At 39.0% G+C, this 19,242-nt stretch overlaps 1 protein-coding gene across 1 annotated transcript; it reads right to left on the bottom strand.

Annotated features, from left to right (window-relative positions):
• Nucleotides 1-2,335: 2,335 nt before the first annotated feature.
• LOC139923861 (zona pellucida-like domain-containing protein 1) lies at nucleotides 2,336-19,199 on the bottom strand. The gene is made up of 9 exons (XM_078286419.1): nucleotides 19,106-19,199; nucleotides 17,988-18,214; nucleotides 17,716-17,900; nucleotides 16,557-16,629; nucleotides 15,539-15,636; nucleotides 15,104-15,184; nucleotides 14,696-14,867; nucleotides 13,811-13,943; nucleotides 2,336-2,493 (listed from the first exon to the last, which is right to left on the bottom strand). The coding sequence occupies exons 1-9, from the start codon at nucleotides 19,197-19,199 to the stop codon at nucleotides 2,336-2,338; spliced, it is 1,221 nt and encodes a 406-aa protein (XP_078142545.1).
• Nucleotides 19,200-19,242: the final 43 nt, after the last annotated feature.

Below are 19,242 nucleotides of genomic sequence, written 5' to 3'. Positions count from 1 at the left end.
GTCCTTCAACCAGAGGATCCTGATTCAAGTGCCGGCAAGCATCCTCCCTGCTGAAGTGTCCTTGAGCAAGACACTGAATCCCTACCAGCTGCTGTTCTGTAGCTGAACCTGACCTTTGACCTCCCTGTGGAGGGGGCAAGAGAAAAGAGAATTTCCCTACAGGGATCAATAAAGTTTATTATTGTTAACCTTGTTAGTCGCTGGTTGTCAGGTTATTGCTCACTACTTGATTTTTTATCTATATAGTTAAAGGTCTCTCAAGTGTTACAAGTTATTTAGTTTGTTTTAGAATAATCTAAGAAGGATTACCCAAGATTTTTTTGATGATCTTTTATAAACTCACCCTACTAATAACTAACCAAGCCTGATCTTATGTATTTAAAATGTTTTCATACTAGCATTTTAGTTTCTGAGAACAAGTAAATAATTATTGAATGAACTTTGTAGCAAATGGATGGCTGCTGAGGAAAAGTTGGAAAAATCTGGTCACGTTATCAAACTGGCAGAAAAGAAACATTGTATATTGCCCATAAAGTTTCTGTAGATGATTTCATTCTGTCATTCTTGACAGAACATACAGTTTATGACCAAATAACTAAGGAAAATATACAGAGCCTGCCAGGGCCACTTGGTAGAAATAATAAATAAATGTGGAAACCCCTGCTCTAAGTTTAGAAATCCACGCATGCGTATTAACAATCCAAATTAGTAATCTGTACTCTCAATTTAGTAATCTGTACTCTCGAATTAGTAAACTGTACTCCCTCAATTTTACAAGCACCGAACCAGGTTACCTGCCCCTTTCCATGCCTGCATCAAATGATTGACCTGGTTCGGTGCTTATAAAACTGATGGTACAGATTACTTAATCAAGGACACTAGTTGTTCATTTGAAGGCATGGATTACTAATTAGAGAGTACGGATTACTAAATAGACAGTACGGATTACTAAATAGACAGTATGGATTTCAAAACAGATTTCAGAGAGCACGGGTTTCCACATTGATTAGAACTGTAATAGCAGGGTGCAGTTATAGTTTGTCCCAAGGTTGCTACACTTGGCTCAATCAGTTGATGAGTTACCTGGCTGCAGCAATTCAAAATAAATGAAAATCTGTCAATTGTTTGCCCAGCACGGTATAGGGGCCTTTGTAGCAGAAGGGCAACAACTCAAGAGTGAATTATTACTAAAACACCAAGTCAGGGCAGCTAGCAGAGACAAGGGGTTGGGCAATGTGAGCAGATGTAGGCCAACAACTAAGACTTGACCTGGTATTGTGTCAGGCACTCAGCAGGCTGTCAGGCTCACTGTGCCATGAACAAGCAGCTGAGGCTGAGCAGCAAGGCTGCGAGGCCAGTGTACACCCTGTGGAAATTGGGTGCCATGGATTTAGCAAAAAAAAAAAAAAAAAAATCTGAATTAAAGGAACCCTTTCCCAGATAATTTAGATGTGAAATGTAGCTGCAATGAAGGAAATAAGCCGAAAAAAGTAAATATGTTCCAATAATGGTAGAAAGACCATAGTAAGAAACATGCAGACAAAATAATATACTTTTATTAAAAATGTTATTATATAAAAGTAGGGTATTGTGGTTATATACACCAATTTTGTGACATGAAGTCCTGTCAGTCAAACACCTTTAATAGAAATAACCGTATAATAATGTTTGAATGAGAACTACCTAAGCATAACCCTGCTTGGATTACACAAACAATCATAGCCCTTAATTCTATTACCCAATTTCAGAATATAAAATTAATAGAAAAGAATGAAGCAGTGCACAACTGCTATATAGTTATTCATGCATATATGATGATGTTGTTTCTGTCTGACTTTTGCCAGTCATCTTTGGAATCGTTCTTCCTGACATTTTCTTGGCTAGATGATTAATTGGACTTCATTGTCATGGCCCTGTACTGAAATACGAGACTCTGTCTTATGTCCTGTTTCCTCATGTTCTCGCAGGCTGAATGAAGGCAATCTGGTTGAATGGGAAACAAAAGGTTGGATTTTTTTTTTTTATTCTGCTGATATATTGTTCCATTCGAAAATGTTCCTTCCCATTTTCCGGTGTTCATTTACCTCAAAATGTACACAGATACAACTTTTGGGTATTCTTCTCATATTTTAGGGATGATAAAACTGAATGTGTTTCGTATAGCAAGAGAAAAGAATCGGGAAACAAGAGACCACAAAATGATTTCTGACTTTCTCATTTATGGCACTACTGTCATGTTATCTTAAGCCATACTGTATAAATGAAGGAAACAGGATTTAAGAGAAGATTCCACAATTGGACGAAGCCTTTGCAAGGCACCGAGGGCCTCACTCTGTCACTCTTGCGGGTAGAGAGTTGTCTTGCTGAAACTGTTGTTGGAGTTGTAGATGTAGCGAGCGATGAAAGCCAACAAGGTAATGCAGAGGGCTCCAACAATGCCTGCTACTATTGAAACACCCAGCACAGTACCGTTCTCGCCAGTCTGCTGAGCACCTGGAGAGAAAAAGGAAACCATGATCAGAAATGAGACCTTATAGTAGTAGTTTCCATACTGATCAGCAGTGTTGGGCTTGTTACTCAAAAAACGTAAGAAGTGAAGTAAATAATACTTCCACCTGGAGAAAGTTAACTTTTCTGCCATTTCTATTCTAAGATAGCTCATTGTGAGACCAAGTAACCAAAAGGACGACAACTTTTTAGATTAACCACTGTAAATATTACTACCTACTGGGAAAAGTAATAACATTACTGCAGCGTGTTGCGACCCGATGCTGCTGATGAGTTCTTGAACATTTAGGTGAATAAGTTATGGTAATACAACACAAACAGTTGTAAGCTGTAGATGTGATGTGATGTAGACATGATGTCCTTAAATATGATTTGATGTGATATAGATGTGATGTCCTTAGATGTGATGTGATGTAGATGTGATGTAGATGTGATGTCCTTAGATGTGATATCCTTAGATGTGATGTAGATGTGATATCCTTAGATGCGATCTGATGTGATGTAGATGTGATGTCCTTAGATAGTAAATGTGATGTGATATAGATGAGATGTGGTGTCCTAAGTTATATGTGCAGTGATGTAAATGTGATGTGATCTAGATGTGATGTGATGTAATATAGATGTGGTGTGATGTGATGTAGATGTGGTGTGATGTGATGTCCTTGGATGTGATGTGATGTAGATATGATGTGGTGTAGATGTGATGTGATGTAGATGTGGTGTGATGTAGATGTGGTGTGATGTGGTGTGATATAGGTGTGATGTGATGTAGATGTAATGTGATGTAGATGTGGTGTGATGTGGTGTGATATAAGTGTGATGTGATGTAGATGTGATGTGATGTAGATGTGGTGTGATGTGGTGTGATATAGGTGTGATGTGATGTAGATGTGGTGTGATGTAGATGTGGTGTGATGTGGTGTGATATAGGTGTGATGTGATGTAGATGTGGTGTGATGTAGATGTGGTGTGATGTGGTGTGATATAGGTGTGATGTGATGTAGATGTGATGTGATGTGATGTAGATATGATGTGGTGTAGATGTGATGTGATGTAGATGTGGTGTGATGTAGGTGTGATGTGATGTAGATGTGATGTGATGTCCTTGGATGTAATGTGATGTAGATGTGGTATGATGTGACGTAGATGTCATGTGATGTGATGTGATGTGATGTAATGTAATGCAGATGTGATGTGATGTCCTTGGATGTCATGTGATGTGATTAGGGGTGTCACGATCTCGATTCTAAATCGAAAATCGATCGAAATGAGTGTTCGATTTCGACCTTCGAAATCACAAGCAGGTTTGTGATTCTCCCAGTATTTTTTTTTCTCTCCACCCCTGCCTACTTGCATGCATGTGAAGAAAAAAAAACATTTCAACGACGACACAGCGTAGCTGCTAGAGAGCGCCCGTTCTATATTTCACACATGTGATGTGATATAGATGTCATGTGATATAGATGTGACGTAGATGCAATGTGATGTAGATGTGATATGACGTAGATGTGATGTGACGTAGATGTGATATAGATGTGATGTGATGTAGATGTGACGTAGATGCAATGTGATATAGATGTGATATAGATGTGATGTGATGTGATGTGATGTGATGTAATGTGATGTAATGTGATGTAGATGTGATGTGATGTAGATGTGATGTAATGTGATGTGACGTAGATGTGACGTAGATGTGATGTAGATGTGATGTGATATAGATGTGATGTGATGTAGATGTGACGTAGATGTGATGTAGATGTGATGTGATATAGATGTGATGTGATGTAGATGTGATGTAACATAGATGTGATGTGATGTGGATGTGATGTGATGTCCTTGGATGTGATGCAGATGTGATGTAGATGTGATGTGATGTGATGTGATGTGATGTGATGTGATGTGATGTAATGTAATGTAATGTGATGTGATGTAGATGTGATGTGATGTGATGTAGATATGATGTGGTGTAGATGTGATGTGATGTAGATGTGGTGTGATGTAGATGTGGTGTGATGTGGTGTGATGTAGGTGTGATGTGATGTCCTTGGATGTGATGTGATGTAGATGTGGTATGATGTGACGTAGATGTGATGTGATGTGATGTGATGTAATGTAATGTAATGTAATGTAATGCAGATGTGATGTGATGTCCTTGGATGTCATGTGATGTGATTAGGGGTGTCACAATCTCGATTCTAAATCGAAAATCGATCGAAATGAGCGTTCGATTTCGACCTTCGAAATCACAAGCAGGTTTGTGATTCTCCCAGTATTTTTTTTTCTCTCCACCCCTGCCTACTTGCAGTGCATGCATGTGAAGAAAAAAAACATTTCAATGACAACACAGCGTAGCTGCTAGAGAGCGCCCATTCTATATTTCACTATAGCGCCCAATAGCGCCCGTCATTTTTAAATCGTTTAAAATGTACCAAAAACTGAAAATCAAGTTATCAGCTTTGTTTTATATATACTTCAAGTTGTCATCGATGAACCGGAACCGGAAAATACTGTATATCTGGTGACACTGAGACGTTTGATTTTCCCCGGGTTTAGTCGTACTCCACCGGTAAAAATGGCTTCGCCAGCTAAGCGTCGCGCTTTTAAAACCTTCTGGGAGCTGTCAGATTGTGCTGTGAGACAGAACCTGACCCGCCGTATGTAGTGGAAAGTTACGAAGACATTGTGAGTTGAAGTCTTTTGATCGAAATCGCTTGTTCTTGCTCGATAAAACAAGACACAAGATCACCTTCACTAAACAACGGGACCTACCTGGCTCTCACCGCCGGAGATGGACGCTGTTTTCCGGAAGGCAGTGTGCCGAAGAGTCGGTAGGAGGACTGGCCAGGTTGCCGTGACTTTTATCCATATAAGTTTGGCGACTTTTTCCATATTTGTTTGGCGACTATTATTGTCTGATCTTATTACTGTGTGGGCTGAAGCGCTGGAGGTTTTGTATGTATTTTGAAAGCTTATCGTTAGCCAAGATAGGAAGGATCTATTTTGTTGTCATACTGTGAATGACACTTAAGTAAGGAGACACCCTGAATCGCCTTGCCATGTATTTGGTACCAAATTAAAGGGAAAGTTGTGTTTTTTTAAATGGAAAAACTTTGAAAAACTTTGACCATATGGCCTTAGTGTGGTACATTCCAAAAAAAAAATAAAAATATGGCAGTTATATCAGACTTGATACCATCTTTTTAAAGAAGAATTTAAAAATGTAAATGACAGTTGTTAGGGCATAAAACCAATGATCTGTTGATCTTTACAAATCAAGACTCGATAGTCTAACAATGGCATAGCCGTCAGTGCTGAAAAAAAAAAAGTTTAAATCGAAAATCGAATTGAATCGTGACCTTAAAATCGAAAGTCAAATCGAATCGTGGATTTGGAGAATCGTTACACCCCTAGATGTGATGTGATGTGGTGTGATGTAGATGTGGTGTGATGTAATGTGATGTGATGTGATGTGATGTGATGTGGTGTGATGTAGATGTGGTGTGATGTAATGTGATGTGATGTGATGTGATGTGATGTGATGTGGTGTGATGTAATGTGATGTGATGTGATGTGATGTGATGTGATGTGATGTAGATGTGATGTGATGTAGATGTGATGTGATGTAGATGTGGTATGATGTGACGTAGATGTGATGTGATGTGATGTGATGTAACATAGATGTCATGTGATGTGGATGTGATGTCCTTGGATGTGATGTGATGTAGATGTGATGTGATGTGATGTAGATGTGATATAGATGTGATGTGATGTAGATGTGATGTAGATGTAATGTGATGTAGATGTGATATGACGTAGATGTGATGTGATGTAGATGTGATGTAGATGTGATGTAGATGTGATGTGATGTATATGTGATATAGATGTCATGTGATGTAGATGTGACGTAGATGCAATGTGATGTAGATGTGATATGACGTAGATGTGATGTGACATAGATGTGATGTGATGTGATGTAATGTAGATGTGATGTAACATAGATGTCATGTGATGTGGATGTGATGTCCTTGGATGTGATGTAGATGTGATGTAGATGTGATGTAGATGTGATGTGATGTGATGTGATGTAGATGTGATGTAGATGTGATGTGATGTGATGTGATGTGATGTAGATGTGATATAGATGTGATGTGATGTGATGTAGATGTGATATGACGTAGATGTGATGTGACATAGATGTGATGTGATGTGATGTAATGTAGATGTGATGTAACATAGATGTCATGTGATGTGGATGTGATGTCCTTGGATGTGATGTAGATGTGATGTAGATGTGATGTAGATGTGATGTGATGTGATGTGATGTGATGTAGATGTGATGTAGATGTGATGTGATGTGATGTGATGTAGATGTGATATAGATGTGATGTGATGTGATGTAGATGTGATATGACGTAGATGTGATGTGACGTAGATGTGATGTGATGTGATGTAGATGTGATATGACGTAGATGTGATGTGACGTAGATGTGATATAGATGTGATGTAGATGTGACGTAGATGCAATGTGATATAGATGTGATATAGATGTGATGTGATGTAGATGTGACGTAGATGTAATGTGATGTAGATGTGATATGACGTAGATGTGATGTAGATGTGATGTGATGTATATGTGATATAGATGTCATGTGATGTAGATGTGATGTAGATGTGATGTGATGTATATGTGATATAGATGTCATGTGATGTAGATGTGACGTAGATGCAATGTGATGTAGATGTGATATGACGTAGATGTGATGTGACATAGATGTGATGTGATGTGATGTGATGTAATGTAGATGTGATGTAACATAGATGTCATGTGATGTGGATGTGATGTCCTTGGATGTGATGTAGATGTGATGTAGATGTGATGTAGATGTGATGTGATGTGATGTAGATGTGATGTAGATGTGATGTAGATGTGATGTGATGTGATGTAGATGTGATATAGATGTGATGTGATGTGATGTAGATGTGATATGACGTAGATGTGATGTGACGTAGATGTGATATAGATATGATGTAGATGTGACGTAGATGCAATGTGATATAGATGTGATATAGCTGTGATGTGATGTAGATGTGATGTGATGTAGATGTGATGTAGATGTGATGTAATGCGATGTGACGTAGATGTGATGTAGATGTGATGTGATATAGATGTGATGTGATGTAGATGTGATGTAGATGTGATGTGATGTAGATGTGATGTAGATGTGATGTGATGTGATGTAGATGTGATGTAGATGTGATGTGATGTGATGTGATGTAGATGTGATATAGATGTGATGTGATGTGATGTAGATGTGATATGACGTAGATGTGATGTGACGTAGATGTGATATAGATGTGATGTAGATGTGACGTAGATGCAATGTGATATAGATGTGATATAGCTGTGATGTGATGTAGATGTGATGTGATGTGATGTGATGTGATGTGATGTAGATGTGACATAGATGTGATGTGATGTAGATGTGATGTGATGTGATGTAGTGTGATGTGATGTGATGTAGATGTGATGTAGATGTGATGTAATGCGATGTGACATAGATGTGATGTAGATGTGATGTGATATAGATGTGATGTGATGTAGATGTGATGTAGATGTGATGTGATGTGATGTAGATGTGATATAGATGTGATGTGATGTGATGTAGATGTGATATGACGTAGATGTGATGTGACGTAGATGTGATATAGATGTGATGTAGATGTGACGTAGATGCAATGTGATATAGATGTGATATAGCTGTGATGTGATGTAGATGTGATGTGATGTGAAGTGATGTAGATGTGACATAGATGTGATGTGATGTAGATGTGATGTGATGTGATGTAGTGTGATGTGATGTGATGTAGATGTGATGTGATATGACGTAGATGTGATGTGACGTAGATGTGATATAGATATGATGTAGATGTGACGTAGATGCAATGTGATATAGATGTGATATAGCTGTGATGTGATGTAGATGTGATGTGATGTAGATGTGATGTAGATGTGATGTAATGCGATGTGACGTAGATGTGATGTAGATGTGATGTGATATAGATGTGATGTGATGTAGATGTGATGTAGATGTGATGTGATGTAGATGTGATGTAGATGTGATGTGATGTGATGTAGATGTGATGTAGATGTGATGTGATGTGATGTGATGTAGATGTGATATAGATGTGATGTGATGTGATGTAGATGTGATATGACGTAGATGTGATGTGACGTAGATGTGATATAGATGTGATGTAGATGTGACGTAGATGCAATGTGATATAGATGTGATATAGCTGTGATGTGATGTAGATGTGATGTGATGTGATGTGATGTGATGTGATGTGATGTGATGTAGATGTGACATAGATGTGATGTGATGTAGATGTGATGTGATGTGATGTAGTGTGATGTGATGTGATGTAGATGTGATGTAGATGTGATGTAATGCGATGTGACATAGATGTGATGTAGATGTGATGTGATATAGATGTGATGTGATGTAGATGTGATGTAGATGTGATGTGATGTGATGTAGATGTGATATAGATGTGATGTGATGTGATGTAGATGTGATATGACGTAGATGTGATGTGACGTAGATGTGATATAGATGTGATGTAGATGTGACGTAGATGCAATGTGATATAGATGTGATATAGCTGTGATGTAATGTAGATGTGATGTGATGTGAAGTGATGTAGATGTGACATAGATGTGATGTGATGTAGATGTGATGTGATGTGATGTAGTGTGATGTGATGTGATGTAGATGTGATGTAGATGTGATGTAATGCGATGTGACGTAGATGTGATGTAGATGTGATGTGATATAGATGTGATGTGATGTAGATGTGATGTAACATAGATGTCATGTGATGTGGATGTGATGTAATGTGATGTGATGTGATGTGATGTGATGTGATGTGATGTAGATGTAGATGTAGATGTATAGATGTGATGTGATGTAGATGTGACGTAGATGTGATGTGATGTAATGTAGATGTGATGTCCTTGGATGTGATGTGATATAAATGTGGTGATGTGATGTAGATGTGATGTAACATAGATGTCATGTGATGTAACATAGATGTCATGTGATGTGGATGTGATGTGATGTAATGTAGATGTGATGTCCTTGGATATGATGTGATATAAATGTGGTGATGTGATGTAGATGTGAGGTAGATGTGATGTGATATAGCTGTGATGTGATGTAGATGTGATGTAACATAGATGCCATGTGATGTGGATGTGATGTGATGTAATGTAGATGTGATGTCCTTGGATGTGATGTGATATAGATATGATGTAGATGTGACGTAGATGCAATGTGATATAGATGTGATATAGCTGTGATGTGATGTAGATGTGATGTGATGTGATGTGATGTAGATGTGACATAGATGTGATGTGATGTAGATGTGATGTGATGTGATGTAGTGTGATGTGATGTGATGTAGATGTGATGTAGATGTGATGTAATGCGATGTGACGTAGATGTGATGTAGATGTGATGTGATATAGATGTGATGTGATGTAGATGTGATGTAGATGTGATGTGATGTAGATGTGATGTAGATGTGATGTGATGTGATGTGATGTGATGTAGATGTGATGTAGATGTGATGTGATGTGATGTGATGTAGATGTGATATAGATGTGATGTGATGTGATGTAGATGTGATATGACGTAGATGTGATGTGACGTAGATGTGATATAGATGTGATGTAGATGTGACGTAGATGCAATGTGATATAGATGTGATATAGCTGTGATGTGATGTAGATGTGATGTGATGTGATGTGATGTGATGTGATGTAGATGTGACATAGATGTGATGTGATGTAGATGTGATGTGATGTGATGTAGTGTGATGTGATGTAGATGTGATGTAGATGTGATGTAATGCGATGTGACATAGATGTGATGTAGATGTGATGTGATATAGATGTGATGTGATGTAGATGTGATGTAGATGTGATGTGATGTGATGTGATGTAGATGTGATATAGATGTGATGTGATGTGATGTAGATGTGATATGACGTAGATGTGATGTGACGTAGATGTGATATAGATGTGATGTAGATGTGACGTAGATGCAATGTGATATAGATGTGATATAGCTGTGATGTGATGTAGATGTGATGTGATGTGATGTGATGTAGATGTGACATAGATGTGATGTGATGTAGATGTGATGTGATGTGATGTAGTGTGATGTGATGTGATGTAGATGTGATGTAGATGTGATGTAATGCGATGTGACGTAGATGTGATGTAGATGTGATGTGATATAGATGTGATGTGATGTAGATGTGATGTAACATAGATGTCATGTGATGTGGATGTGATGTAATGTGATGTGATGTGATGTGATGTGATGTGATGTGATGTGATGTGATGTAGATGTAGATGTATAGATGTGATGTGATGTAGATGTGACGTAGATGTGATGTGATGTAATGTAGATGTGATGTCCTTGGATGTGATGTGATATAAATGTGGTGATGTGATGTAGATGTGATGTAACATAGATGTCATGTGATGTAACATAGATGTCATGTGATGTGGATGTGATGTGATGTAATGTAGATGTGATGTCCTTGGATATGATGTGATATAAATGTGGTGATGTGATGTAGATGTGAGGTAGATGTGATGTGATATAGCTGTGATGTGATGTAGATGTGATGTAACATAGATGCCATGTGATGTGGATGTGATGTGATGTAATGTAGATGTGATGTCCTTGGATGTGATGTGATATAGATGTGGTGATGTGATGTAGATGTGAGGTAGATGTGATGTGATATAGCTGTGATGTGATGTGATGTAGATGTGATGTAACATAGATGCCATGTGATGTGGATGTAATGTGATGTCCTTGGATGTGATGTGATGTAATGTAGATGTGATGTCCTTGGATGTGATGTGATATAAATGTGGTGATGTGATGTAGATGTGATGTAACATAGATGCCATGTGATGTAACATAGATGTCATGTGATGTGGATGTGATGTGATGTAATGTAGATGTGATGTCCTTGGATGTGATGTGATATAGATGTGGTGATGTGATGTAGATGTGAGGTAGATGTGATGTGATATAGCTGTGATGTGATGTGTTGTCTATGTTACATCACATCTACATCACATCACATCACAGCTATATCACATCACACATAGATGTCATGTCATGTGATGTGGATGTGATGTGATGTCCTTGGATGTGATGTGATGTAGATGTGATGCAGATGTGATGTAGATGTAGATGTAGATGTGATGTGATGTAGATGTGATATAGATGTGACGTGATGTAGATGTGACGTAATGTAGATGTGATGTAATGTGATGTTACATAGATGTGATGTGATGTGATGTAGATGTGATGTGATATAGATGTGATGTAATATGATGTAGATGTGATGTGATATAGATGTGATGTAATGTGAGGTAGATGTGATGTCCTTGGATGTGATGTGATGTGATGTCATGTGATGTAGATGTCATGTAGATGTGATGTGATGTCATGTGATGTGGATGTGATGTGATGTCCTTGGATGATGTAGATGTGATGTAATGTGAAGTGATGTGATGTGATGTGATGTAGATGTGACATAGATGTGATGTGATGTAATGTAGATGTGATGTCCTTGGATGTGATGTGATATAAATGTGGTGATGTGATGTAGATGTGATGTAACATAGATGCCATGTGATGTAACATAGATGTCATGTGATGTGGATGTGATGTGATGTAATGTAGATGTGATGTCCTTGGATGTGATGTGATATAGATGTGGTGATGTGATGTAGATGTGAGGTAGATGTGATGTGATATAGCTGTGATGTGATGTGTTGTCTATGTTACATCACATCTACATCACATCACATCACAGCTATATCACATCACACATAGATGTCATGTGATGTGGATGTGATGTGATGTCCTTGGATGTGATGTGATGTAGATGTGATGCAGATGTGATGTAGATGTAGATGTGATGTGATGTGATATAGATGTGATATAGATGTGACGTGATGTAGATGTGACGTAATGTAGATGTGATGTAATGTGATGTTACATAGATGTGATGTGATGTGATGTAGATGTGATGTGATATAGATGTGATGTAATATGATGTAGATGTGATGTGATATAGATGTGATGTAATGTGAGGTAGATGTGATGTCCTTGGATGTGATGTGATGTCATGTGATGTAGATGTCATGTAGATGTGATGTGATGTCATGTGATGTAGATGTGATGTAATGTGATGTGACAGATGTGATGTCATGTTATGTGATGTAATGTGATGTAAAGTAGATGTGATGTAATGTGATGTAAAGTAGATGTGATGTAATGTGATGTAGATGTGATGTAGATGTGATGTAATGTGATGTGACAGATGTGATGTGACGTAGATGTGATGTGACATAGATGTGATGTAATGTGATGTGACGTAGATGTGATGTGACGTAGATGTGACGTAGATATGATGTAGATGTGATGTGATGTGATGTGATGTGACGTAGATGTGACGTAGATATGATGTAGATGTGATGTGATGTGATGTGATGTGATGTGATGTAGATGTAGATGTGATGTCATGTGATGTGACATAGATGTGATGTCATGTGATGTAGATGTGATGTAATGTAATGTGATGTAATGTGATGTGACATAGATGTGATGTGATGTTGATGTGATGTGATGTAGATGTGATGTGACATAGATGTGATGTGATGTAGATGTGATGTGATGTAGATGTGATGTGACATAGATGTGATGTAATGTGATGTGACATAGATGTGATGTAATGTGATGTGACGTAGATGTGATGTGATGTGACATAAATGTGATGTAGATGTGATGTGATGTGATGTGATGTGATGTAGATGTGATGTAGATGTGATGTAGATGTGATGTGATGTGATGTGATGTGATGTAGATGTGATGTGATGTGATGTGATGTGATGTAGATGTGATGTCCTTAGATGTGATGTCATGTCCAAAGAAAGCCGTCTCTCAGGTAGAAGATATAGTCACTGTAGAAGTAGATGCATACCTGCAGACTCCACCGGATCCCCTGTGACAGAGCAAGAGAAAACCCCTCAGTTCAATTCATGGCCAAAGGAAACTTCCAAGCAACTCATGCATGACTAGTATGAGATGGGTATTATACAGTGAATGTATTACTGTGCCTTCATTATTCTGCTTCTGCAGTGCCATTGAATGCTGGAGTATCCCTGAATGCTGAGACTTCAACACATGGTGACCATTCAGTTCCTCACCGTTGTCCACGTGGGTGGTGATGGGGCCCGAGCTGACGGTGGCCACGTCGCTCAGCGTGGTGCCCTGGACATCATTGGCGCTGCGACGCCTCCTCGAGTTGTTGTTGCTGAAGTTGATGTTGGTGGTGCAGTTCTGTAGGTGGATTGGGTGAGAGTTTATTAGAATATCTCAAGGACATTTTTTGACACTTACTGCACTCTGAGAGTAGAGAGAGTAGAAAGAGAAGGAAAAAGTGACCTAGTAGAGTAACAGAGACTTCATCTACTTCAGGGTTTGACTGATATGGGTTTTTGAAGGCCGATACCGATAATTTAGGACTGAAACTGACGATAGCTGTGCTGATATCTTTAAAATTGTCAATTTTCATGCCCAAAAAATTGCACCAAATAACTAAAGTAGTTTCCCCCAGTATTTTATTATTGGCAGGGCGGAAAAGCCTCTGAAACAGCATTTAGGCCATCATTTGATACTAAAACTCTCCACTGAAACCCAGGATAATAATAATAACAATAACAATAATAAAACATATTCACGCATACTTGTGAAATCCAATCAAAATATCACATTAGAATCAGTTGAGGTTAAGGGCTTCTTATAGGCAACCAGTGTAGTATTGATCAATTCTAAAATAAATATGTAATCAAACAAACTGCATCATATCCATCATATCAGAGGTGGATATCTGAATATTGGCCTCATATATCAGTCTAACCTTCACCTCAAGAGTGCAACCAACAGCTGCATCAGTGTACCCATTCCTAGCGCTCCAGATTGCCATGACAACTTCCCATGAAAATACACCAAATACGTGCAACTGTGAATCTACATCCATAGCACAATGTAATCTGAGATGTATGTTTTGAAGCCTGGCAGCAGAAACTGACCTGAATGAGGCCGGAGCAGAAGGAGCGCTCACAGAGCCTGGTGGCACAGTGCAGGTAGAAGGTGGACAGAGTCCTGTTCTTGTGCTGGACGAAGCGGAAAGCCTCGAAGGAGAAGCGAGCCTCCTGCTGCAATCCGTTGACCCCCATTACCGTCTGGCCGTCCCGGTTACACCTTGGGGAGGACAGATGATGGTTTTTCCCTTTAGTTTTCTTAAGAATTTTCTAATAAGTTTTACAAAAATTCAACAAAAATTATAACAAAAATTCAGAGATGCTGATCTTTGACATCTGGCCTAGAGTAGATGAAAAGGGCCAGAGTACTTATTTTCTGTATATCAGACACTACTGGCCAATTTATTCCCGGGTCAAGTTTTCTCATTTTTCATCCAGGTAGGCCAATTCACTCACCCAACAAAGAGATCGTAATACGTGCTGTTGACGGGGAAGGGGGTGGTTGTGGCATAACATCTGTCCAGCAAAACATTGAATCTGGGAGGGAGAACTTTGGTGTCAGTACAGAGTATATCAACAAGATCGAGAAAACCAATCATCTCTTTCTATTTTCAGGTAAGGTTATGTTTGCTGGGGCTGGGAGAAGAAGCTTAGCCCTGGATATCAGCACAGGTGGAATTTTACTCAAGCAGAAGAAAGAGTACCTACCGAGAAAATTTATTAAATAAGAGCTGGTCACTGAAAAAGTACTCAAGTACTTTGTAACTTACCAACAGTCCAGTTTATTTTTTGCATTTTCCGAAAATATCAGCCCAAGGTTTCGGGTTGGTTCATTTTTAACCTATATCAACAGTTAACCTATATTTATCAGTTAGGTGGGTGGAGAAGTACCTGTTGGTAAGGTTGGTGGCCTTCACTTCTACAAAGATCCTGGTCTTTAGCTGCAGGCCTCCATTAGGGATCTGCAGCACGGACGTGTAGGAACGGTCCTTTGAGCCAAATAATGCAGGAGAGGGAAGGATATCATTACATCACATCTTTACTGTATGTTGATGTTTGACGAAAGGGGGATTAGGTTGACACACGGTCATTTTTAATTGTCTTGCAGCCCATTTATGAAGACTTTTTTTTGTCTTTACTTGAGACAGAATGCCTTGGTTTTCTTTTTGGATCACTGCTTTGTAGAATTAAATTCTTTACCAGCGAGTTTTCTAGTATCAGTTTGAATCTACCTGCCACTCCAAAGAGGACCTGTGTGTTCATATCAGACCCCAATAGAACTTCTTTCCTCTGTCCTTATCCCCTGGAATTTTCTCAAGATTAAAGGAAAATGCAATATTCTATGTCATCAAATTGCTTTCCTTGAAATGTTTGAAAGAAAAAAAATAATAAGGACTGTCAGACAGTCAAAGAAACTGTTGCTGGGTAATATAATGTAGGCGCAGACATTGACCTTTGACATCTGCACTATTTTCTGATTGGTCTAAGTCCACTAACATGGCCATTTTGACTGAAGTGGCTATTTCAGAAATGTATCCATTGTCTCTTTTCCATGTAACCCCCGATGAAGGGGTTTTCTGTGCCAATACATTTTTTTTTTTTTTTAGAACATCCATTGGTGTCTAAGAGTAGCTGAATTTGTTAAGGTAGTGACAGTTTGTTTTTCTTGTGAAAAAGTGTGAAGTTCCAGATTCAAATCAATGTATAAGACATTTGAGTGGGTAGATAGTGTTATTTTGTTCCTAAATGCTGGACCTAAATGCATGTATAGGAGAACCATCTATTCCACACTGTGCTATTCTAAATGATCCAAATGTAACTTGCACCATTAGCGAAGACTGAAATTGGATGTTTATATAAAAAAAACATCATTCTCCTTATAGTTTCCATAAAGCATCTTCCGCCTTACCGCGTAGAGCTGCATGCTCAGTGTGCTGATGAAACTCCCATTCTTGTCTTTGATGGCCAGGCTCACCCCAGACCTGTTGGGCGAAATAAGTTCTGTCAGCAGCTGTCATCAGGGGGAAAACCCACCTCGTCAGCAACCAGGTCATCATTCATTTGATACACAAGGGAGCAACACAGTCAAGCACAACAATGTGTGATTCAAGCCCTCCTGAAACAAGACACAGGAGCGACATAAGAGCAGTGTCTGTGCCATATAGTGTAACCAGCCGGTAACGTTATACTTTCCTACATGTAGTCAAGTCGAGGTTTATTCGTATAGCCCTCAATCACAGTTACGGTCTCAAAGGGCTTCATACGGCTACATTTTAACACAGTAAATGAAAAATGACACAATGTAATCCTTATAATCCAGACTGATTGCATTTCTAGTAAATGTAAGTTCTGTTGATTTTATTTACCATGTGACTTTTGTCTGAATACTTGTTTGAATGTGCACTTGCTAATTTGAGCCTACAATTCTTAGAATTAGCTTGATGTTAAAGTTGTAATCCGTTAGTTTATTTTGACATCTTTGGTGCTAAGTGCTCATTGCTGGGGTGTTTCTGCACTGCACTTCCCAAAGATCACCTGTCAATCATTTCTCCTTGGATTTTCTGTTGATGCAGTTTGAGTTTCTCTCTTCTTTGTCTGTTCAGCCATGGTGGCTATCACTGCTCATGCTAACTATGCAGTTCTTCTTCTGCTTTATTCCGCACACTGCGCTCTTGCATCGCTAGTGAAAATGCATTGATGTTTCGGTGTTAAAAAAAACCTTTATCAGAAACAACCAGATGAAGGTTTTAACACCAAAACATCACTCAGTTTTTACGAGCAATGCAAGAGTGCAGTGTGTTTGAGTTTATTTGAAATTTAGAACAGCAAATATAAAAGCTTTCATGAACTGGCTATAGGTTGACTATGTTATATTAATCAGCGGCAGCAAGTAGCAAAATGGACTGGATGGATTTATTTAAAGGAAAATGTTACAGATTTTTACTTTCTTACTTTACTTTCTTACTTACAGAATTTTTCTTTGCGTTTGACAGTTGAAATTTTACATTTACTTCTTGGCTCATTCATTTAGGATGAATACAGGCTTGTGAGCTGCAAGGGCCACTTACACGGTCATCTGAGTGTTGTTGACCAGATATTGGAGCGGATAGCGGCAGGAAAACTTGTACATCATCTCTTGGCGGTAGGTGATGGTCCCTGCGTTGGGCTCCAAGGAGTTGATCATGCCTGAGATGTTGACGAACTGGACATTGGAGAAGTCTGAAAACACTCCAGTGCCCACCTCCTGAGTGACCTGTTAAGGAAGGAGAGATCCCATATGTGTTTTAGAAGAGTTTTAGATCGTTGAACTGTAGTTCCTTTCGGTAGAAAGCTAAAATACCGTGAGCTTGTTGGAGCAAGCGGTGATCGCCTCCTCCCTGATGGAGAAGTTGAATTTGAGAACCGGCGGGTCCACCGTCCAGTCGGGAGTCCCTTTGCACTCGTCTTTGGAGTGTTCCGCGTTGAGGGCCATCAGGGATTCGTTGTACCCGCTGAAGTAGATGGGACACAGCAGCATCTGGAGTGCCACCCTCTCCGTGCCACAGAGGACTTCGATGTCGGAGTTAGCTGAAGAGATAGAGGATGAGACCAAAATCATCTTCAGGATTTTAAAGGATAAGTCGGGTTATTTTCAACCTGGGCCTTATTTTTGTAGTTTTTGCCACCATGGTGATTGTGTTCAAAATTTTGTCACTTATTTCACTATAGAGCTTTTTGTTCCTCCAGTTCTCAGGGAGCGCTGCTGTCCAACACACACGATTAAAAAACGTCCTTTCAGCACAAAATTTTGAACACATTCAATTGTCATGACAGCAAAAACTGGGAAAATAAGGTTGAAAATAACCAGAATTATCCTTTAATTCCAAGACCTGATTCCAAAAATTCCTTATGATACTTTCACAGGTGTTTGCTGGTGTTGTTTTTCACAAGAGGTATATTTCTATGCATAAAATGCAATGATTTTAATTATTGACTTTATTTGACTTTATTTGTTGGCTAAATGTGACTTTAAGCGTCACTTTAAATGTGGGCTTAACCCTTCAGCAATACATTATCACTACAAAACATACAGTCATGACAACATCAAACTGCGGCAGTATGCCCTTAGTGGAGAAAATGGACTCCATATGCGACGGGATAGACATAATTTCCGGTGCATGTTTTTTTTTCTTCTTCAAAGTATGCACCTGCAGAACCAAAATTCCTTCACACCGCTTCCATCTCCCATCACTGACAGGTCCTTTATAACTCCAGCACTCAACAACAAGCTCCTTTTTCAACATGACATATCCAAACCTGTGACACACCTCACTCAGGGAACAAAAAAACGAACAAAAAGAAAACGCTCCAGGTTGTCACTGTGCTGCAGTTTATTAGGTTGCAAGAGAAGGAGAGGTGAGAAGAAGAAGAGGAGCGGGGGAAGGAGGATGAAGCGTGAGGGTTGCTGGTTGCACTGACCTGGCTTTCTGAACGTAGAGTGTCCGAGGCAAACATTTAGATCTTGGGCGAGAGCGAGCGTGGCAAGCTGATACACAACAAGGGCCAGCCACATTGTCCTCAACCTGGTGGGGAAAACAGGGGGAACCCCACATATC

Source organism: Centroberyx gerrardi, chromosome 11 (genome assembly GCF_048128805.1).
Source record: "Centroberyx gerrardi isolate f3 chromosome 11, fCenGer3.hap1.cur.20231027, whole genome shotgun sequence".
In the NCBI taxonomy this organism is placed as follows: domain Eukaryota; kingdom Metazoa; phylum Chordata; class Actinopteri; order Beryciformes; family Berycidae; genus Centroberyx; species Centroberyx gerrardi.
The sequence above is the reverse complement of the archived record's forward strand: the minus strand, read 5'-3'. Positions and strand labels throughout refer to the sequence as shown.